This window comes from Chiloscyllium plagiosum, chromosome 5 (genome assembly GCF_004010195.1).
Source record: "Chiloscyllium plagiosum isolate BGI_BamShark_2017 chromosome 5, ASM401019v2, whole genome shotgun sequence".
Lineage (NCBI taxonomy): Eukaryota > Metazoa > Chordata > Chondrichthyes > Orectolobiformes > Hemiscylliidae > Chiloscyllium > Chiloscyllium plagiosum.
The window spans coordinates 49,814,174-49,837,633 of NC_057714.1; the positions used below are offsets into that span (position 1 = coordinate 49,814,174).

General features: G+C 41.2%; 1 protein-coding gene across 1 annotated transcript in view; it reads right to left on the reverse strand.

Moving 5' to 3' along the window:
* LOC122549886 (band 4.1-like protein 4B) overlaps window positions 1-23,460 on the reverse strand; it is a 385,280-nt gene that overhangs the window by 118,361 nt on the left and 243,459 nt on the right. Inside the window, exon 16 of the mRNA XM_043690060.1 lies at window positions 2,359-2,537. Coding sequence (XP_043545995.1) covers window positions 2,359-2,537 — 179 coding nt within the window. The remainder of the gene's footprint in view (window positions 1-2,358; window positions 2,538-23,460) is intronic.

A 23,460-nucleotide genomic window follows, 5' to 3' on the forward strand; every position in this document is an offset into this window, starting at 1 on the left:
CACAGCATTCAGGCAGCATCTGAGGAGCTGAAGAGTTGACATTTTGGGCATAAGCTCTTAATCAGGACTGATTAAGGGTCCTGCCTGAAACATTGACTTTCCTGCTCCTCAGATGCTGCCTGACCTGCTGTGCTTTTTTCAGTGCCATGTTTTATTGACTCTGACTTTCCAGTATCTGCAGTCCTCACTATCACCTAGGGGTGTCAGTTGAGGTAGGTTTGAGGGTTCCCACTGGGGCGTGGAGAGATGTTGGGACGAATAGGAGGTGGGGTGACAGGCAAGCTCAGAGCCATGGTTATATGATGGCAATGGTTCAATTTTCATGACTATATAGTAATCACAGCATATTTTAATCCTTCTGAACTTCCATGGCTGATTGTCCAGGCAAATGAGTTGAACTTCTCGGAAGTCTCTAACTCATGAGTTGGAAATTATTTTTGGGCTATCTAATTGCCCATCAGAAGACCATAATAAATAGAAAGAGGAGTAGGCTGTTCAGGCCATTGAGCCTGCACTGCCATTCAATAAGATTATGGTTGCTCTGACACTCCTGATTTCCACTTTCCTATCCTTTCTCCTTGATCCTTGATTCCCCGACTGTTGAAAAATCTATCTCAGCCTTAAGTATACACAATGACTCTGCCCCACAGATGTCTGCGGCAAGGAGTTCCAAAGACACTCAACCCTCTGACAGAAAACATTCCGCCTCATCTCAGACTTAAATTGGCGGCCTTTTATTTTGAGGCTATGTCCTCTGCTCCTAGACTCTCCCATGAGTGGAAACATTCTTTCAGCATTTACCCTACCAAGCCCCTCAAAAATTCTATATGTTTCAATGAGAAATCGAAACCTCCTAGGCAATTCCTGCATGGGACTATCAGGGTTTCCCTTATGCATCTTTCAAGGTACATTGTTGCAATGACTAACATGCAATTGGAAGATCTGGGACTTCCTTTCAAGGTTTAATTGAGTCCTTTAATGACTTACTTTAAAGTTTCAAAGAAAAAGTTCTGTCTAATATCATGTTTCAAATTATGAATATATGTAAATTCAATTAAAACAATTGCAGATAAATGGCTAAAAGTATACGTGTGCAATAAGCTATCAGAAAATATCTCTACTGCAACCAGTATGGATAAGTTTCAAGAAAAATCAAATCGATGATGCAGTGACAGGAAGGAATGTGTTTTTGAGATCAACCAAAATGGCTTTGGTCAATTGACCTGTTCCCAAAACATTCTATTTGCAAAGGTCATCCTCAGCCATTCTTTAAAGACTTTTTGTAATCAGTATCGGAATAACAAACAGTATTGGTAATCAACATCTTTGCTTGAAATATTTCACTTTTAAGATCATTAGCTGAAACCAGATTCGAAATTGACTGCTTACCTAATAGAATGCTAGTTATTATTTCTGAATGAAACATCTCCAAGTTGCATTCTCAAATTGATGTGAAATGCAATAAGTACCTAAATTATAATAAATTATTTCAGTACCTGTTATTAAAAATCAAATATTACAGCATGGACGGGTTGGACCGAAGGGTCTGTTTCCCATGCTCTACATCTCTATGACTGCGAAGAATGCTATTTTATATTTATGATTGCACACGTTACTTGTATTTTGACAAATTGACTGGATTTGATACTAATGAAGGAGTTCAGAAATAGCATACTAATTGAAGGAACCAAAAGATAAACAAATTAAATCACTTACTTCATAAAATCTGAAGTGACTCTAACGTTCTGTTAACAGCATTATTTTTGGGAGTAGTTTGACAATACTTTCACAATATACAGGTAAACGTGGCTGCCCTTCACAATTATTCAAAGTGCTATATAAAAACCCTTGGCAAGGTATGAAAAGAAGAAACAGCTCCTGTATTCATTTTTTATAGGGTTGGCTTTCTTGCTAAATGCTTGTAAGCCTTGTGCCTATTTACACACCCCTAGCAGCAACTATGTGAGAAAAAGCAACTGTGAATACTGCTTATCAAGCTAATTCTAGGTTATGTCACAGTTAAAGGAAAGTGGGGTCATGATGAGAAATCAGAAAACTTCCTGTGATGATGCTATGTCTTTTCCCTTCCCCAGGTGCATCCCTCTGTTCCTTACATTGGTATACAGTAATTGAGTTGGTGTCTGATTTTTGAAGTTTGAAAACAGACTAGACTGTTCCAGAGGCACTATCTTAAGGTTTCCACAAAGGCACTATAACAAATTATTGCCAATAAGTGCCATTACCAGTAGCCTTGTAATACAAGCGAACATAAATTTCTGTTGACATTATCATCTAAAGACAAAACTAGCTTTTTCATTCATCTTTCAACTTAACTCTGACATGGCATTTGAAACTTACTGCTTGGGCTTGGCATTCCAGGATAAGCATCTGTGTCTTCCAACTCCAAAGTCATCAGACCAAGGTTGGGGTGGTGATGCCTTCCCCCAGTTTTCCCAGTGAATGGTGTTCCACCGTTCTCTTCTACGCTGAACTGCTGTAGATCGGTGCTGTTTAATAATGGTGCTATCAAAGGATGGCTGCAATTTCATGTACATTAAAGTCAAGAAAACTTCATGAGAAATGAGAATAGCACTTGTTAATTATTTTTTTTAAAAAACACAGCTGGTGATAGCCATAAATAAATTTAAACAAGACATCCTTTGCAAGACTATGAACCAAGCCTTTCAGTTTATCCTAATTTATTTTCATTGCATTTTCAATGAGCAATACTAACTTGAGAAAAGTATTCATAGGTGGGACAAGCCCAAATTACATAGCACTTTGTTCTGAATCATCTCGAACAACATGAAGGAACATTCCTGGAAAAACTTAATATGGAAAATGCATCTAGTAATAATATGTGACATAGTGGTGGCAGGTTTAAAATAAATGAGCAGATTTGATTAACGTAAATTGTAAGACATTAGAAAAATATTTGCAGTAATACTAAAACATTCAAGAGAACTTATGTCATGCTTTGTTTTGAACCCTGGTGGTGTGTATCGAAAAAAATAATTCAATTACATTGAAATATTGCCTTTCATAACCACGGGACCTCTCAAAGTATTTTATAACCAATTAAGCACATTTGAGATTATTGTCACTGTTGCAATGTAGGAAAAAGAGCAGTTCATTTGGTAAAAAGTAAGATAATGACCAAATAAGTATTTGTTGTTTAAAATGTTATTGGTTGAACAATAAATATTGGCCAGAGTACTCAGGAGAGTTCTCCTGCTTTATGCCCACTAGGAACTGATTTAGTATCTCATTCAAAAGATGGCAGCTTCAACACTCCCTCGGTATAGCACAGAAGTGTCGAAGAGCCAGCACATGCACAATGGACTGAACGACCTCCTTCCGTGCTTTGTTAATCATTATGTGATTTCAGTTTTTTAAAGTTTTTTTTGCAGCCTGGGATCTGCAATTGTATTGATACGGAAACTGTCAGCCCTTGCCATTAGGACTGTGCCTCTGCACACAGACAATTAAGCAAAGAAGTCAAGAAGTAGCTGTCAATGGTATGCTGCTGCTCCACAGGGATGCGCTGTTGAAGCCTTTGCAGCTGCAATCAACAAAATATCAGTGATTTGATCTTATCCTCAATATGTTTTTATGTCTTTACTGATGCATGGGATGTGAATGTTAATGCCAATGACACCTTTTGTTACGGATCCCTAATGATCCTTGAACTGAATGGCTTGCCAGCCATTTCAGAAAGCCTTTTAGAGTCAGCTACACTGCTGAGAGTCACAGGTAGGTCAGACTGAATAAGGACAAATGTCCTGGACTTCTACGACAATTAATTTTAGCTTTATGGTCACCAATATTCAGAGTAGCTGTCATTTCCAGATTTTTATTCATTGAATCAAAATTCCATCAGCTTTCATGTGATAAAAAAAATGAAAGAACTGCAGATGCTGGAAATCTGAAACTAAAATGAAAGTTGCTGGAAAACGTCAGCAGGTTTGGCAGCATCTGTGGAGAGAAATCTGTGTTAATGTTTCAGTTCCAGTGACCCTTCCTCAGAATGGAACCCTCCTTCCATTCCGATTTTCCAGCAATGTCTGTTTTAGCTTTCGTGTGAACTAGGAACTGACATTGCCATTACATCACCCTCTTCCTTCAATCTTATGCACAGTCTTGTTTGATCACAAGTGTGAGTTCTTAACAGCATATTAAGTCATAAGTACAATTTAACAGCCTCTCCAGCAAAAGCAGAGGGGGGAGGGGGCTATGCTGAAATGTTCTTTTATTGTTCACTTATGGAATGTGGGTATCACTCGCTGTGTCAACATTTATTGCCCATCGCTGGTTGCCCTTAAGATGGTGATGAGTTGCCTTCTTGAAAAGCTGCAGTCCAATGCTGTAGATAGACTTTCAATATCATTAGAAAGGCAATTCCAGGATTATAATACAAACACACTCACTTAATGTAGGGTGATATATTTCCAACTCAGGATGAGAGGCTCAGAGGGGAACCTGCTGGTGGTGGTATTCCCATACATCTGTTGTCCTTGTCCTTCTAGATGGTAATGGTCTTGAGTTAAGTAGGTGCTATCTTAGGATTTTTGGTGAATTTCTGCAGTGTGCCCTGCAGTTGGTATACACTGCTGCTACTAAACATCAACGTGATTTGAGAGTCTTCAGCCATGAATCACAAAAGGCTAGTATCCAAGTTCGTAGGGTAATAGGGAAAGCAAATGGAATTATTTCAAAAGGGAATAGAGTATAAAAGTGGTGACGCTTTGCTAAAACAACATAAGGCACTGGTCAGACCACAGCTAGAATACTGTGAATAGTTTTGGCCCCTCATCTAAAGAAAGATATTTTGTCATCAGAGGCAGTCCACATAAGGTTCACTAGGCTGATATCAGATATGGAGGAACTATCTTATGTACTCTTTGGAATTTAGAAGAACATGAGGCAACCTTACTGAAAGGTACAAGATTCTTTGAGGACTTGACAGGATAGATGCAGAAAGGGATTTCACCTTGTGGGAGAGTTTAAGACCAAAGGGCACAATCTTAGAATAAAGGGTTGACATTTAAGACCAAGATGAACAGGTGTTTCTTCTCTCAGGGAGTCGTAAATCTGTGGAATTCTTTACCGCAAAGGTCACTGAGGTTGAGTTGTTAAGTATGTTCAAGGCTAAGTTAGACATATTTTTAATCAGGAAGGGAATCAAAGGCTATTGGGGAAAAGCCTGAAGAATTGAGGATTGTCAGATCAGCAATGATTTTGCTGAATGGAAGAGCAGACTCAACAGGCTAAATGTCTTAGTTCTGCTCCAGCTCTTTTTTAGTTTACTCAGAAACGGGAGCATTGCTGGCTGGGCTAGCATTTATTGCCAGACCCTAGATGCCCTTGAGAAAGCGTGGTGATCTGTCTTCTTGAATTGCTGCGGTCCATGTGTTATGTAAGTACACCCACAATGCAATCAGAGAGAATTCTTACAGCCTCAACATATGTAGACAAAAAAAACTGTTCCCATAAGCTGATGGCTCAAGACATAGGGGAAACAGATTTCAAGCTTTGAGCAACATATACTGCAGGGGTGTGGTTAGTAGGGAGAGTACGAGGAAGCACTTTTTATACAGCCAGTAGTGATGAACTTAGAAATAACTGCCTCAGAGAGAAGCACAGAAGATGAACAAGCTCAAAAGGAAATTTGATGGTATTTGAGGAAAATAAACTTGTTGGGTTAAATGGAAATAGTGTAGGAATGGCCCTGATGAGAATCCTCTACAGAGAATGGGCCAAATGGCAGCCTCCTGTGCCATAATGATTCAAAGAAAATGAAGGAAATTCACATGGTCATGTTAATCAAATCTTGTGGAAAACCTTTTTCAGTCACTGACCATAAAAATCAAACCACTTTTTGCACAAATTTGGTATCAAACAAAATGTGATATCATGTTGCCCACCTGTCACACTCTCTTCTCGTAAATACAGAGGGATGCAATTTTTTTCCCAATGATTTTAAAATCCAGAGAGCTGTACATAATAGATGAACCACTATGGAGGTTACCTGTGGGCACTGAAATGTCATGAGGATGTAGGAAGGCAGATTTTATGAAGTGAGTGATTTAATTTGTTTATCTTTTGGTTCCTTCAAGTTAGTGGGGGAAGAGGGGCAAGGACAAATTTTAAAGGGGTCTTTAAATGATGTCAAATATTAGGTTGACATGTTGGAGTATAGATGCAGGTCTCCTACATGGCCACACCCACATGCCTCACATACTCTATTCTGGTTTGTGAACATGATCCCAGTGCGAAAAGGAAAAAATCCAGAAATTCAAGCTAGGGTGGGATGTGCATTCGGGAAGACATGAACATGGATAGGTTGTGTTTCCAAGTTTGTAAACGAAACAATTTTTTAAAAATCATTCAGGGCATGGGGCTTTGCAAGATTTGTTACCTTGCATGCTACTGTAAAAAGAATATAGTATGGGAGAAGGATTCTCTCATTTTAATGAAGGATTCTATATCTTAAAGGATTCGAAATGAAAGTTGGCTCAGTGTCATCAAAAATTGATGATAAAGCACAAAGCCTCATATGAACTGTGTGGCTGAGAAACTTGTAAGCTGTTCACCTTGCAGCTATATTTTGTAGTTACGTCCTTGCCCAAAGTAAGCCTTTGGTGAAAAACTATTGTGATGAATATTGATACGTTATCCCTAGTATTTGCAATCCCAGGTTTTAAAATAAAAGAACAATATATAACTTTAAATTTGATGTGTATTTCTATCCTGTAATGTGTGTGTAAAAAAGGGGAAATATGGCTTTAAGAAAAAACAATCACGTGAGGAAATCTGATCTGACCCTAAGTGGAAGTTTCTCCTACTTTTAGGCCCACCTCTACACAGTGTTAAAGAAACAAAACCTGTCCCCTGTATAATCAAGGACAAGTCATTAATATACAACAAAAATTGTAGTTCCTCATTGGTGACCCTGGAAGACACCATTGCACATTTCATTTCAGTTTGGAAAATGACAACTCACTTCTACAGTTTGCTCTCTGTCCTTTTAGGAGAAAGTGAGGACTGCAGATGTTGGAGATTCAGAGCTAATAAAGCGTGGCACTGGAAAAACACATCAGGTCAGGCAACATCCAAGGAACAAGAGAGTCAATGTTTTGGGCATAACCCTTCTTCAGGGCTGGGGAGAGGAAAGTGGGCTGAGAGATAAATATGGGGAGGGTTGTGGGGCTATGGGAAAGGTAGTTGGGATGGTGATAGATTGGCAAAGGTAGCAGGTGATGGTGATGGATAGGTGGGAAGTGTGGAGCATATAGGTAGAAAGGAAGATGGACAGGTAGAAAGGAAGATGGACAGGTAGGTCAGGTCAAGAGGGCGATTTAAGTTGGAGGGTTGGATCTGGGATGGTGTGGGGAGAGGCTAAATTTGGAAACTGATGAATGCAATGTTCACGCCATGTGGTTGTAGGCACTTGAGGTGGAAGATGACGTGTTCCTCTTCCAGTTTGCAGGTGGTGGAGGAGGAGGTCCAGGATGGATATGCCCTCAGGGGAGTGGGAGGGAGAGTTAAAGTGGATGGTCACAGAAAGGTGGGGTTGGTTGGTGCATACAGACTAGAGATGTTCCCTGAACTGTTCCGCCAGTTTGCACTCGGTCTCTCCACTGTAGAGCCGACCACATTGAGACCATCAGATGCAAGAAATGAGATTGGAGGATGTACAAGTAAATCTCTACCGGATTTGGAATGATCCTTTGAAGCCTTGGACTGAGGTGATGGGGAAGGTGTGGGGACAGATTTGCATATCTTAGTGGCAAGGGAAGGTGCCAGATGTGGAGAATGGGTGATGGGGAGTGTGGCCCTAACAAGGGAGTCCTGGAGGTAACGGTCCCTCTATCCGTTTAGCAGATTCATATTCATTAAATTATTACGAAAGTTATGGGTTTCAATTTTGCTAACAAGTTAGACAAGCCTACATTATTCCACACTGTTTGAAAATTCCTACATATCGAGAAACTGTGTTACCTTCATCAACCTCTATTCCATCAGCGATCAATCAAATTAGGCAAGCAGAATTTCACTTATTAATCCACGTTCTTCCACGTGTCAATTCATTTTGTTCCAGATTAATGTCTCTTAATGTTTCCCTGCCACTAATGTCTGTAAATGCCAGGCATATTGCTCCCCCTTTACTGAAGCGGAGTGTAACACTTGCAATTCGCCTGTCTTCTGGCTCCATTCCTATCTCCAAGGAGAGTTAACAGATTGTAATCAGGGAAACTGAGGAAGGGTTCCGCCTGAAACAGTTGACTTTTCCAACATGAATATTGCCATCCTTTTAAATACAATCCTTATCTATTTTTATTCTACTCAGTTTCAGCACTATCTTCTCCTTTACTCGTAGCATCCTCTTCTTTAGATTCACTACCTCAGGCCTGCCCTCTGCTTCTGCAGAATCATTTAGTGTTATTAACTGTCCCCACCCTTCTGTTAACTATATTTTTAATAGGTATAGGTTTATAAAATATATTTTGGCTTTCCGTTTGTTACCTGCTAATCTATTCTCATTACCTCTCTTTGCGTCTTATTTTCTTTTCCAGTCCTTCCCTATACAGTTGCAGAATCCCTACAGCTTGGAAGTAGGCCATTTGGCCATTGCATCCACAACAACCCTCCGAACAGGATCCACACCCAACCCCCATAAACTGCATTTTCCTGCGCATCCCTGGACACTATGGGCAATTTAGTATGGCCAATCCATCTAACTGCACATCTTTGGACCGTGGGAGAAAACTGGAGCATCTGGAGGAACTCCACACAGAAGGCTGCCCAAGAGTGGGATCGAACCTGGCTCCCTAGTGCTGTGAGGCAACAGTGGTAACCACTGAGCCACCGTGTTCTCCATTTAATTATGAACCTGACAAGATCATGAACCATATTGTTTCATTTTAGTCTTATCATCTTTTGTCATCCAGGGAACTCCAGTCTGAGAAGTTTTTGATAATAACCTCCCGCAATTAAAAATATAAAAATCTGAAAATAGAGGTAATTCTCCAATAAAGCTGAATTTGTGTTCCCATGTGACGCTATGATATAGAAAATAGTGCATAGAAACAATGGACTATGGGAAAAACAGGGTTGGGGCAAACCAATAAAAATACCAGTAAAAATCAAAACAAAAATAGTAGTTAGCCTCATACATACGAACAGTTTGTTCATAAACTGTTCATCTAAGCACAGTTTAGATGAACTTTGACCTGTAATCAACCTGTTGCATGGTACTGTATAGTACAATTCATCAGAATCTTCGGCTGATTAGTCGTGATTGACATCTGTACCTGCGGGCTGCACGACATTCTAGCCAGTCTTCTGATCCCATCCAGTGGTAACACTGCACAAGTCAGATCCCAGAGTGAAACCTGCCTTGATAGATCAAGGGCTGAATCTTAATTTCTTTTATTAAGTGTCAGTTTTGTCAAGCTTTGAGGGTTTCACATCGCGATACTTCGAGACATTTATCACCTTATTTTACAAAGCGCACCTTATTTATTACCTACCCCACCCTTTGCTGCCCCTCTCACACATTCTCGCACCATCATACCATGTGCCATTTTCAAAACAACTTATCACTTCCTAATATCCCAGAATTGACCAACATCCATACTATAGCACCATCTTTAAAAAGGTATTGTGCACCCAGACAAGAGCTGTCAGTCTGGAGCTGCCCTGCATTGTTCCTGACATTGGCCCTGAACATGGCAGACAATGGAAAATTAGTGCCTCTCTTTGAGGGCAGGGATATGGAGATACTGCTGATGGGGATGGGGTGATGCAGAAGCAGGACGTCCTTTTCTCCCAGGCCAACAGAGGACGTCATTCTACTTGAACCACGCCGACCTGGACCAGGCTTACATCCAGTCTCAACCATCTAAAGGAATACACAGAATATAGAAAGAAGTTCAATGACCTTCTCCACTCTGCCAGTGAAACTGCCACCACCTTCTCATTGATACTTCACACTCTATCACGGCTGCTGTACTCACCAGTTCCTACAACATCCTTCCCACTCACTTTCATTCTTACTAACATCTGACCCTGACTAACCCTGAATCTCTTCTGCACAGCCTATTCACCCCCTCAGGACATCACCACATATGCGCCAAAACTAAGTGTACCACCTATCTTTTTCTCCCTCACCCATTATGTGCAGGGTTTCCTGACTTTAACCACCCTGAGCAGCTGACCATGTCCAAGACCCTGTACTGTTTTTTTTTGCAATTGGTTGCCATAGGGATTAGTCACTGAAACAGATTCACATGAGTCTGCAGATATTCTTTAACATCTAAACATATTTTTTTAAAGAAAAAGAGAAACAAATGCTCTTAACACAAACAAAAAAGCCACATTTCAAACTAACATCGGAGGTGTAGTTAGTAAGTTTGCAGATGACACCAAAATTGGAGATATAGTGGACAACAAAGAAGGTTACCTCAGAGTGCAATGTGATCTTGATCAGATGGGCCAGTGGGCTGAGGAGTGGCAGATGGAGTTTAGATTAGATTAGATTAGATTCCCTACAATGTGGAAACAATGTCGACCCAACGAAGAGTAACCCACCCAGACCCATTTCACTGTGGCTACTGCACCTAACACTATGGGCATTTAGATGGCCAATTCACCTGGCTTGCACATCTTTGGACTGTGGGAGGAAACCGGAGCACCCAGAAGAAACCCACGCAGACACGGGGAGAATGTGCAAACTCTACACGGACAGTCACCCCAGGCTGGAATCGAACCTGGGACCCTGGTGCTGTGAGGCAGCAGTGCTAACCATTGAGCCACCATGCCGCCCCAAATTTAATTTCAGTAAATGCAACATGCTGCATTTTGGAAAAGCAAATCAGAGCAGGACTTATACAGTCAGTTTTGAGAAGGTTTGTAGCTCAGGTTGAGGCTCTGGATGTAGGTTTGCTCATTGAGCTGGAAGGTTCATTTTCAGACGTTTTGTCACCACACTCGGTAACACCTTCAGTGAGCCTTCGGACAAAGCACTGCCGATGTTTCCTGCTTTCTATTTATATGTTTTGGTTTATTGGGGTTGGTGATGTCATTTCCTGTGGTGATGTTATTTCCTGTTCTTTTTCTCAGGGGTGGTAGATGGGGTCCAAGTCAATGTGTTTGTTGATAGAGTTCCGGTTGGAATTCCATGCTTCTAGGAATTTTCGTGCACGTCTCTGTTTGGCTCGTCCTAAGATGGATGTGTTGTACCAGTCGAAGTGGTGTCCTTCCTTATCTGTATGTAAGGATACTAGTGGGAGAGGGTCATGTCGTTTTGTGGCTAGTCGATGTTCATGTATCCTGGTTGCTAGTTTTCTGCTTGTTTGTCCAATGTAGTGTTTGTTACAGTTCTTGCATGGTATGTCATAATGACATTAGTTTTGCTTATTGTCTGTTTAGGATCTTTTAAGTTCACTAGCTGTTGTTTTAGTGTGTCAGTGGGTTTGTGGGCTACCATGATGCCAAGGGGTATGAGTAGTCTGGCAGTCATTTCTGTGAGATCTTTGATGTAGTGGAGAGTGGCCAGGTTTCTGGACATGCTTTGTCTGTTTGTTTGGGTTTGTTGCTGAGAAATCGGTGGACTGTGTTCATTGGTTACCCATTCTTTTTGAATATTTGTACAGGTGGTTTTCCTCTGCTCTGCGTAGTTCCTCTGTGCTGCAGTTTGTGGTGGCTCATTGAAATATTGTTCTGAACCAGCTTCGTTTGTAGCACTTATACACTTAATGGGAGTGTTGCTGAACAAAGAGGCCTTGGAGTGCAGATTCATAGTTCCTTGAAAGTAGAGTCGCAGGTAGATAGGATAGTGAAGGCGGCGTTTAGTACATTTTCCTTTAATTAGTCAGTGCATCGAGTACAGGAGTTGGGAGGTCATGTTGCGGCTGCACAGGACATTGGTTAGGCCACTTTTAGAATATTGTGTGCAATTCTGGTCTCCTTCCTATCAGAAAGATGTTGTGAAACTTGAAAGGGTTCAGAAAAGATTTACAAGGATGTTGCCATAGTTAGAGGATTTGAGCTATAGGAAGAGGTGAATTAGGCTAGGGCTGTTTTCCCTGGAGTATTGGAGGCTGAGGGGTGACCTTATAGAGGTTTATAAAATACTGAGAGACATAGATTGGTTATTAGGCAAGGATTTTTCCTTGGGGTGGGGGAGTCCAGAACCAAAGGGCATAGGTGTAGGGTGAGAGGAGAAATATTTAAAAAGGGATCCAAGGGGCAACTTTTTCACAGAGTGTGGTGCGTGTATGGAATGGGCTGCCAGAGGAAGTGGTGGAGGTTGGTACAATTATAACATTTAAAAGGCATTATGGCAATTATGACATTTAAAAAGCATCTAGATGGGTATAGGAAGGGTTTAGAGGGATATGGGCCAAGTGCTGGCAAATGGGACTAGATTAGGTTGGGATATGTGGTCGGCATGGATGAGTTGGACCAAAGGGTCTGTTTGTGCTGTACACCTCCTAAACATTGTAATTTTACTGCTAGTCAATTCCAGTGAAATTTAAGGTTTTTAATTAACAGATTTCTCCCAGCTGCCTCGCAGCGCCAGAGACCCGGGTTCAATTCCCGCCTCAGGCGACTGACTGTGTGGAGTTTGCACATTCTCCCCGTGTCTGCGTGGGTTTCCTCCGGGTGCTCCAGTTTCCTCCCACAATCCAAAGATGTGCAGGTCAGGTGAATTGGCCATGCTAAATTGCCCGTAATGTTAGGTAAGGGGCAAATGTAGGGGTATGGGTGGGTTGCGCTTCGGCGGGTCGGTGTGGACTTGTTGGGCCGAAGGGCCTGTTTCCACACTGTAATGTAATCTAATCTAAAAAGCTTCTTGTCCTCAGGCCGTAGGGGCATTTTCCAAGGCAATCAGCACAAACATTTCACACTATCTTTCACAAAGTTCTTCATGAGAAAGCACACAAGCTGACTGATCACATGATGCTGATGCAGGGTCCAAACCTCCACACACTGCAACACCTAGTGCCAGGGATGTGAATCGCAGAACAGCGAACAAAAGTTCACTTTATATATAAAGTCGGTGATTCACAAATCACGTTAAAAAACGAGTGCTCTAGGAGTACCAGCTGTACAGAGAATTCCCTTGTGAATATCGTGCCTGTAGCATTGTAAGAACTTCCAGAGGCACTTCACACAAGCATTTTCATACAAAATTTGACAACAAACTCAATGATAAGGTAAGTTAAGTGACTAAAAAATGGTCAATTAAGTATTAAAGGTTGTCCGAGAAGGGACGAAACACACAGGGAAAAAATGATTTTTGGGGGTTTTTCCAAAGTTTAGGGTTCAGGCCTGGTTGAGCAATAAAATTCAGGTTCTGCAAGAGGTTTAAATTGTAGAATTAAAATTTTAAAACGGAAATGTTTTTGTACATATATAATGTGAGCACAGCATGTTAATCAGTATCCTTTCAGAAAAACAACATATTTTGGCTGTTTTATATACACAATTTTTTAGAAATCGTGAAAATACCTATTTTCCACAGATGTTGACTGTTGACTATATTTTCAGCATTTTGTTTTTATTTTAACATTCCATTCTGTTCTTTCTCATTTGCGTAAAGTCAATGTCCTATGGAATAAGATATAAAGCAAAGAAGTATCGGGAGAAAAGCCAGTACTTCTATGGCATTTGTGACCTTGTTAAATTACTAAATCATTGAGATATTGTTGATGACTTACTTTACACGAAAGGGATATTCAGCCTGATGTGAATAAGGATTATTTGCTGCTGCATTCATTTTGAATTTTATTGCAAGGATGACTACGTATTTACTACCACTGCGGATAAAGTTAAATTGAATACAGGCACCCCTGAGATTATTACTTATCTCATATCAAAGAGATATTATTTCTAATATCCTGACTTTTAATTTGACTAAAATTCAAGGAAATTTACATCAGGTGTTCATATGAACCTGACATGTTTCTGAGAAGTATGTGGGTGGTTCTTAATTTTTAAATGCAGCAGAATAAATAACACTTTACTATTTATACTTCAGCGACTCCAATGCCTATTGTAATGGATGCAAATTTGCAGCACAGGTATAAATTGGATGCTGTGGCTAAGGCTTGCTAAAATTATAGCACTCTCTATGTAGCTGTCTTCTTTCAACACACATTTTTAGTGATGGAAGAATGAAATCAACGGGAATCCAGGTTGGCTTCAGGATGTATTCAGGATATATTTAACAGTTTCTCTATTTTTCCTAATCCCACATTTATACTGAACCCAACCAAATCGATTGCAATCTTTATAAAACCCAGAAGAACTGTAGATGATGTAAATCAGAAACAAAAACAGAAGTTGCTGGAAAAGCTCAGCAGGTCTGGTAGCATCTTTGCAGAGAAATCAGAGTCAATGTTTCAGGTCTGGTGACTCTTCCTCAGAACTCTGAGTTCTGAGGATGGGTCACTGGACCTGAAACATTGACTCTGATTTCTCTTTACAGATGCTGCCAGACCTGCTGAGCTTTTCCAGCAACTTCTGTTTTTGTTGCTATTACAATCTTTACCTGATAGGTATCCAAGGCTAGTGAATTGGAATATTCCATAATCATCATCATTGAACACTGCCAAAAGTCATTCTGTGAAGTGCATTATCTACTGCTTGGCATATCTCTTTACTGTGTTACCTACTAAACTACTGCTCTTTTAGGATTGTGAGATTAATAATATCAATACATTTTAGATTAATTTAAATGGTGTTTCATCCTACACCTTGAATCTACAATGCTTACATAAAAACATTTTTTTGGATTCATAAGCTGGATTTTTCTGACCTTGTCCTCAACCCCTTTCCTCTAACTGGACTCTGGCCTAACATTTCTCCATAAGCCAGACCAGACAATACCATGACCTGAATCCCCACTTCAACCCAATGACCTGACATCTCCTGGGAGTGCCCTCCCTTACCCTGATAGTCTCACAGACACTTGACCAGATACCCTGACCTGAACTGAGTTGAGCTGACAACCCCCAGACTGGATCCTTCCCTCATCCAGCCATCTTTCCAACCCACCTGGTACAATCCATACCTCCCAATCCCCACTGGCTCATCCAGCTGGAGTGTTACACCTCTCGCCTATTTCGCACACTGCCCCTTCTTAACCACTTGGCACATGAACTCTACACTGACCTTTCATATAGCAGTTGTCAGTGTGACTGGCTGTGCTGCTGGCCATTTAAATCAGAGAACATGACACAGTGCCAAAGTGTCAATGCTGGATTTGTGGATTATTGAACAGGTCTGAACCGGATAATGGACAGGAATGCTGTCAAGGATGTTCAATCTAAGTATCTCCAGCGTTAAAAAAAATCTAAAGGTAAATGGGTAATTTTTACTCTGATCAAGATTAGATGTAAGGGTTCTAACCTTGATTGAATTTCATGTTCAATCCCAGCTGTAAACTCCTTTGCTTCTCCTAATAGTGTTCATCAGTAATGGAGAGACTGGTTTGTTATCATTGACCATCGTTCTTTCACCACTGACTCCTTCCTCAACTACACTGCACAAGTAAGAATTGCTTTACAGGTGCCCTCCACTTGCTCAGATTCCACAGGGGACTCCTGAATGCCACAAGAGGGGAAAACAGGCAGACCGTAATCATCATAGCTTTACCCATTAGGATCAAGGGTGGTCACAGTTCCCTCATGATTAAGTTGATTTTCCCAGCTTTGCTGCTTTAAAAAAATCCTTGAAATGTGAAATTTATCTTAACTATGGTTACAAGCAAGGAAAACTAAAAAGCACAACACAATTATTGAAAGCAAAAATGAGCTAGATTATAAAGACAGATATACATTGCTGGAGAAAATATTCAGCACCAAAACCTGTGAATTCACACCAATGTTTGCATCATAAATGCAAACTCAGGGCACAATTCCAGGCATTTGTCTTGTGGATTTGGCTCACTAATAGTGCAGTCTGTAAATTAGATAATTAAGGCATCTCTTAGGATATCGCTGCAATATGATTCTAAGCTAGAACTTGCACAATTCTCAGGATCTTAGTATTGAAAAATTGTAACTCTGAACATTCTTTGCATCTATCTTTTAAGTAAAGATCTAAAGCTTAGATTTCCAATAGGATGACACTTTCATCAAAACATCTTCAGGTTTTTGCTTAATTACAACAATGAAAATGAGCTCTCCCAAGTGAGTCATGACAGTAAATGCCAAAATACCAACATCACAAGCCACTGATGGTACTTTAATGTCACAAGAAGTTTAGTATTCTTAATACTGTATAACAGACTAAGTAAATGGAGCAAATCATACCTGTCGCAAATCTCACGTATTAAGCACATCAGCCACTAACAATCTTCCATCCCCTCCCACTGTGATCAACAATTAATGGCCACGAATAATAGGTTTATTTATATTCTCATTCTTCAAAGAGAATCGTGCCTTAATTCACAATCTGAACCACATACAGACTGGCATGGTGTGCAATTGCTTGGTACATTATCCTGATCACTAGGTTTGACTGCATCCCATAGCAACTAGAAGTCACGACCACATCCCATAACAACAGGTAGAGATTGACAGCAAATGGTAGATCTCAACCCTCTGTTTTCTCATTCCCGATGAAAGGACTGCTTTAAAGCTTTTGAAGAAGGCAACTATAGGAGGAGTTGCTGATTGACAAGAGATCCGATGTTACCTGTCAGCAAACAATAACATGAAAACCTCGTGGCACTGCTGCTAAGTGCAACATGCAAATCAGCTAGTTAGAAAATGAGAGATTAGAGTAGTTTCCTATCACTACCTTAGCTTTGTCCCAGGAAAAAAGCAGAGGAAGAATAAGTCAGACATCTTACAACCAGACCTACCAACATTTCAAAGCATGATCCACAGTCTCTCATCCTTCCAGGCAACAAAGGTCCTTGTAGAATATAAAAAGGATGATTTTCCACAATAGTGTAATTCAAGTGGCTAAACAATGCTTCTTGGCGTTGGCAGCAGATCATCTGCAAAAACTATACTGAGCTGCAAGGGCTCCTGTGGTAATCAGGGATATAAAACCTCAACAGAGCCACAGCAGAAGCTGCATTTGGAGTGTTGCTAGGGACATGGATGTACTAAGATAATGTCTGTGCAGTCAGGTGAAAAGTTCAGACTCTACCTGGGCTCTCAAAAGATACCAATAAGTGCTCCAGCCAGTGAAATACTAAAACTGCATTGTTAGATACTTTATTAAAGCCATTATTGACCTGATTAGCTCCATGACACAGAAAATAGAAACATAGAAAATACAAGTAGGAGCAGGCTATTTGCCCCTTCGAGCCTGCTCTGCCTTTCATTATGATCATAGATACTCACCCTCTCAGTAACCTGTTTGTGCTTTTCCTCCACACCCTTCAATCCCTTTTGACTCAAATACTACATTCAACTCCTTCTTCAAAGCATACAATGTTTTGGCCTTGAAAAGTGCGGTGCTGGAAAAGCATAGCCAGTCAGGCAGCATCTGAGGAGCAGAAGAGTCGAGGTTTTGAGCATGAGCTCTTCGTCAGGAATGAGGGGGAGGCCCAAGGGGGCTGAGAGATAAATGGGAGAGGATGGGGCCTGACGAGGAAGGTTGCTGGAAATGCGATAGGTAGATGAAGGTTGGGTGATAGGTCAGAGTGCAGGGTGGAGCGGATAGGTGGGAAGAAAGATGGACAGGTAGGACAGAGTTGAGTTGGAGGGTTGGATCTGGGATAAGATTGGGAAGGAGAAATGAGGAAACTGGTGAAATCAACATTGATCCTGTGAGGTTGGAGGGTCTCAAGGCAGAAGATGAGGCTTTTTTCCTCCGGGCGTCACGTGGCTTGGAATTGGCAGTGGAGGCGGCCCAGGACTTGTATGTCCTTGGCCGAGTGGGGGGGAGGAGTTGAAGTGTTCGGCCACAGGGCAGCGAGGTTGTTTAGTGCGTGTTTCCCAGAGATGACATCAATTCTGTAGGCAGGCGGTGAGGAAGGAGTTGTGGCTGTGATAGTGGGTCTGCTTCAGGACCTGGCTGAAGAGCCTTGGGACCCTCCAACCACATGGGATCAATGTCAATTTCACCAGTTTCCCCTCCTCCCAACTTATCCCAGAACCCTCAAACTCAGTACCATCCTCTTGAACTGTCCTACCTGTCCATCTTCCTTCCCCCCATCTGCTCCACCCTTCACACCAACCCATCACCATCACCCTCCACCTTTATCTACATATCGCATTCCCAGCTACCTTCCCCATCAACCCCAAACCCCCTCACATTTATATCTCAGCCCCCTTGAGCCAAACCCTCATTCCTGATGAAGACCTTATACTTGAAACATTGACTCTTCTGTTCCTCGGATGCTACCTGACCGGCTGTGCTTTTCCAGCATAACACCTTTCGACTCTGATTTTCAGCATCTGTGGTCCTCACTTTTTCCAATGTTTTAGCCTTGACTTCTTGCTCTAGCAATGAGCTCCAAAGGCTTATCACCCGGTCAAGAAATTTTTCATGTCAATTCTAAATGGTTTACCTTCGGTTCTGCACTCCCCTGCCATTGGGAACATATTTACTGCACCTGCCCTGTCTAGTCCTGTTAGAATTTTATAGGTTTCCGTATGATTCCCCTTCCTTCTCCTGAATTCCAGTGAACATAATCCTAAGCAATTCAACCTCTCCTCATGTGTCAGTCTTGCCATCCCCAGGAATCAGTTTGGGAAACCTTTGCTGCACTCCCTATCTCACAAGCATATCCTCCCTCAGATTAGAAGACTAAAATTGCACACAATGTGTCAGATGTGGTCTCATCAAGGCTCTGCATAATTGCAGCAAAACATCAGCTTCTCACTATGAAGGCCGACATACCATTCGCCTTTTTTAATGACTGCTGCACTTATTTGCTTACCTGATGGAGGAAACCTAGTTCCACATTCCCTTCTCCGAATTTATTGCCATTTAGATAAGAATCTGCCTTCCTGTTTTTGATACCAAAGTAGATAAGTTCACATGTTATCCACTCACTAAGCCTTGTCCAAATCACAGTGAAGCATTAAGATGATGTGGGGGTACTGTACCTTTAACAGAGTTAATAGCAAGCAAAAACTACCTGACAGCACCAAGTGTTCTGAAAAACGATACAATGTAACATGTGCTCCAGCTACTGGGGTAACTAGTTTCCTGGAAACAATAAAACAGATTCAAAATAGGGCAATTAGTTTAAATTATATCCTGAAAAATACCAAACTCCAATCTAGTTTGAATTTAGTATACTGATAATTCAAAAGCCAATGACACAATCCAATGCTTTGGGAGTATAAGGCTGGGGGAAAATTGTACAGTTGAGAGGAGACCTGCCAAGCCACCAGCACGTAAAGATTCTGTGAAAACATAGCTCTCTTTAACCAAGGACAAAAGTAAAGTTGAAATTGTAAGGGAATTAATTTTAGGTGTGTCAGAAAAACAGACAAGTGCTGTAGAGTAGAAAAACTTAAATTACAATTGAGAAAAATGGAGCTAGAAGATAAAGAGAGAGAAGAAAAAGAGAGACAGAGAAAGTTCTTAGCTGAGTGAAGAGAGACAGAGAAGAAAGGGAGAGATAAAAAGACAGAATTTGAACTTGAGAAATTGTGACTTAGTCAGCAAAGTCAAGTTAACAGCATGGAGGTTAAAACAGAAGGTAGTGATATATCTAAATATGTCAAAACACTGCCACATTTCAATGAGAAAGATGTTGAAGGCTTCTTTATTTCATTTGAGAAATTAGTGAGGTAGATGGGGTGGTCCATGGATTTATGGGTAATGCTAGGTCAGACTAAACCAGTAGGCAGAACTAGTGAAGTATTTGCCATGCTATCAGATGAGGGGTCAAGAGATTATGAAGAGGTTAAACAGGCTTATGAATTGGTACCAGAAGCATATAGACAGTGGTTCAGAAACACAAGGAATCTTGTCAGACTTATGCTGAGTTCGAAAGAATTAAACATAGTCATTTTGATGGATGGGTGCGTGCTTTGAAAATAGACAGGACAGTTGAGGCTCTATGAGAGATTTTTCTGCTGGAGGAGTTTAAAAACTCACTTCCAGAGATGGTAAGAATTCACGTGGAGGAACAGAAAGTTCAGGAAGTGACAAGGGCAGCAGAATCAGCAGGTGAGTACATGTTGGTGCATCAGTCAGGCTTCTGGCCAGAATTTTGTCCTGTGAGGGATTGAAGTTGAGAGAAGGGGAAATCCTGCACTACGAAACCAAGAGTGGAGGGCACTGTTAAGAATTTACACATGTTAAAGAAGCCCAAGAGGGTGAAAAGGAGGTGAAAGGCCTCAGGTGTTTTCACTCAAATGGAGTGGGACACAGAAAGTTAGTGTGCCGGAGGTTTGAAAAGGGCACTGGGAAAAGGTGTTTTCATTGCCAGAAGGTGGGGCACAAAGTCACAGTGTTGGTCATTAAAGAAAGGCACTGTGGGAAAAGTTGTGGTAAAAGAAGCTAAGCCAGTGGCATTAGTGAAGATGGTAAAGGAGACCCCAAGAAGAGCCGAGGAGTTGCAGGAGAGTGCACAGCCTAAGCAACGGTTGGGTATGGAGGTAGTACCTGATCTCCACAAACAATTTGCCTCTGTGGGTAAAGTTTACTCAGAAAGAATAGTGGGAGAAGGACAAGAAGTTATCATTTTGAGAGATACACGACCTAACCAGTCGCTAATAGTAAGGGATGAGCGAATATGCACTCTTTCTGATCTGTTACCCGAGAGTGTGGTAACTTGTGGGATAGATGGACAGAAATTTGGCGTCACCAATACAAGATCAGGTTGGAGTGCCAACGCAAGATTAGGGAAGTTACAGTGGGAGTGACTAAGTGTCAGTTCTAGGAATTCAGTTTGTTCTTGGGAATGATTTGGCAGGATCCAAGGTGGGAGTGACACCCTTTGTGGAGAAGCACAAGACAGACCAAGAAACTGAGGAGTTAAAACAGAAATATCATGGTATTTTCTCAGACTGTGTGGTAACCAGATCCCATTATCATAAGTCACAGCATGAAGTGATAAGAGAAAGATGAAGGAGTTGAGCTTCAGTTAACAGATACCCTGTATGACATAATGGTGCAGGAAAACCTGAACAGGCAGAGGAGAAATTGGCCAAAGCGCACCAGATTGTGCTGCCTGTAGCATACAGACAGGTGGTGTTACGGGTAGCACATGAACTACCTGCAGGAGATAACCTAGGGGTACAAAAGACTCAGGCTAAAATACAAAAAACATTTTTATTGGCCTGGAATGCATAAGGATGTGGTTAACTTTTGCAGTACGTGTCATACATGCCAAATAGTAGGTAAGCCACAGGCAGTAATAAAACCAGCACCTTTGTTGCCAATTTCCTCATTTGAAGAAACTTTCAGGCAGGTTATAATTGATTGTGTAGGTCCCCTCCTGAGAACTAAAAGTGGGAATCAGTAGTTGTTAACCTTAATGGATTTGTTTACCAGGTTTCCAGAGGCAATTCCATTACGGAGTATCAAGACCAAAAGAGTAGTAGAGGGGTTAGTAGCTTTCTTCACACACTATGGATTACCCAGAGAGATTCAGTCAGACCAAGGGTCAAATTTTACTGCTAGGCTGTTTAAGGTTGTTATGGATAGCTTAGGTATATAGCACTTTAAATCCAGTGAATCCTCGGGAGCTTTAGAAAGGTGGCATCAGGCATTGAAGACCATGTTGAGAGCATACTGTCAGGATTACCCGAATGATTAGGATAAAGGTATCCCATTTGTATTGTCTGCCATTGGAGACCCCAAATGAATCTACTCAGTTCACTCCCTTTGAGTTAATATTCAGTCATGAGTGAGAGGACCTTTGAAATTAGTTAAAGAAAAATTGACAGGACCAATGTTGGTCACACTTAGATTATGTATTGGAGGTGAGGGAGAGATTAAATCGAGTAGGTGAGTTAGCTAAAAAGCATCTGAAGCAGTTGACAGATAAAAGCTCTGAGACCTGGACATCCTGGGATTGTATTCATTGGAGTTTAGAAGATTAAGGGGAGATCTAATAGAAACTTACAAGATAACACATAGCTTGGAGAGGGTGGACGCTAGGAAATTGTTTCCGTTAGGCGAGGAGACTAGGACCTGTGGACACAGTCTTAGAATTAGAGGGGGTAAATTCAGAACAGAAATGCGGAGATATTTCTTCAGCCAGAGAGTGGTGGGCCTGTGGAATTCATTGCCACAGAGTGCAGTGGAGGCTGGGACGCTAAATGTCTTCAAGGCAGAAATTGATAAATTCTTGATGTGCTCAAGGAATTAAGGGATACAGGGAGAATGCGGGTAAGTGGAGTTGAAATGCCCATCAGCCATGATTGAATGGTGGAATGGACTCGATGGGCCGAGTGGCCTTACTTCCGCTCCTATGTCTTATGGAATGACGTGGTTAGTCCTGTTACCAGTGATAGGAGATCCCTTCAATGCCAGGTTTAATGGTCCCTATCAAATTGTGAAAAAGTTGACTCAGGTGAACTATCTAATAAAAATGCCAGATAGAAACAAAAGTATTGAGTATGTCACGTGAACATGTTGAAACCGTATTATACTAGAGAGAAAGAACTGGAGAAACAGGTGTTAGTTATTGTCCCGCAGGGTGTGGAATCAAATTCACATGATATGGATTTTGATGTGCTCAAAGCAGATTAAAAAATGAAGAAATATTTGAGGAGTAGGATAGGGTAGTAAGCTATCTGTCTCAGGAGCATAGAATGGAGTTGAAAGATTTGTTACTGCAGTATAAGAACATATGTAAGAATCAGATGGGGTGGACTAATGCTATTGTACACGAAGTAGACGTATGGAATACTATTCTGATAAAACAACCCCCCTATTGGCTTAATCCTTTCAAAACCAGACAGGTCCAGATGGAGGTGGAGGCTATGCTCAATGAGGACATCATTGAACCAAGCCAGAGCGAGTGGCGTTGACTGATTACCCTAGTTCCCAAACAGGATGGGACTTGACGGCTCTACGTGGATTATTGGAAGGTCAATGCCATTACAAAATCGGACTCATATCCAATTCCTAATTTGGACGACTGTATTGAGAAAGTTGGATAAGCCAGTTACATCACCAAGTTGGACTTAAATGTGTGGTTACTGGCAGGTACCTTTATCAGAGTCAAAATAATGTTTTGCGCTTGTAATCTCAAATGGACTATATCAGTTTAAAATAATGCCGTTTGGAATGAAGAACACACCTGCCACATTCCAAAGACTCATGAACTGAGTTGTGGCTGAATTAACAAACATCTATTTGGATGATGTAGTGATCTTTAGTAAGTCCTTTGAAGACTTTGAGAAGTCGAACTGGTGATAGACTTAAATAAGACGGAATTCGCGAAAACCGTGATAACGTTATTGGGACATAACATCGGTCGTGGAAGGTAGATCCCATGGAATGCAAAGACAAAGGCCA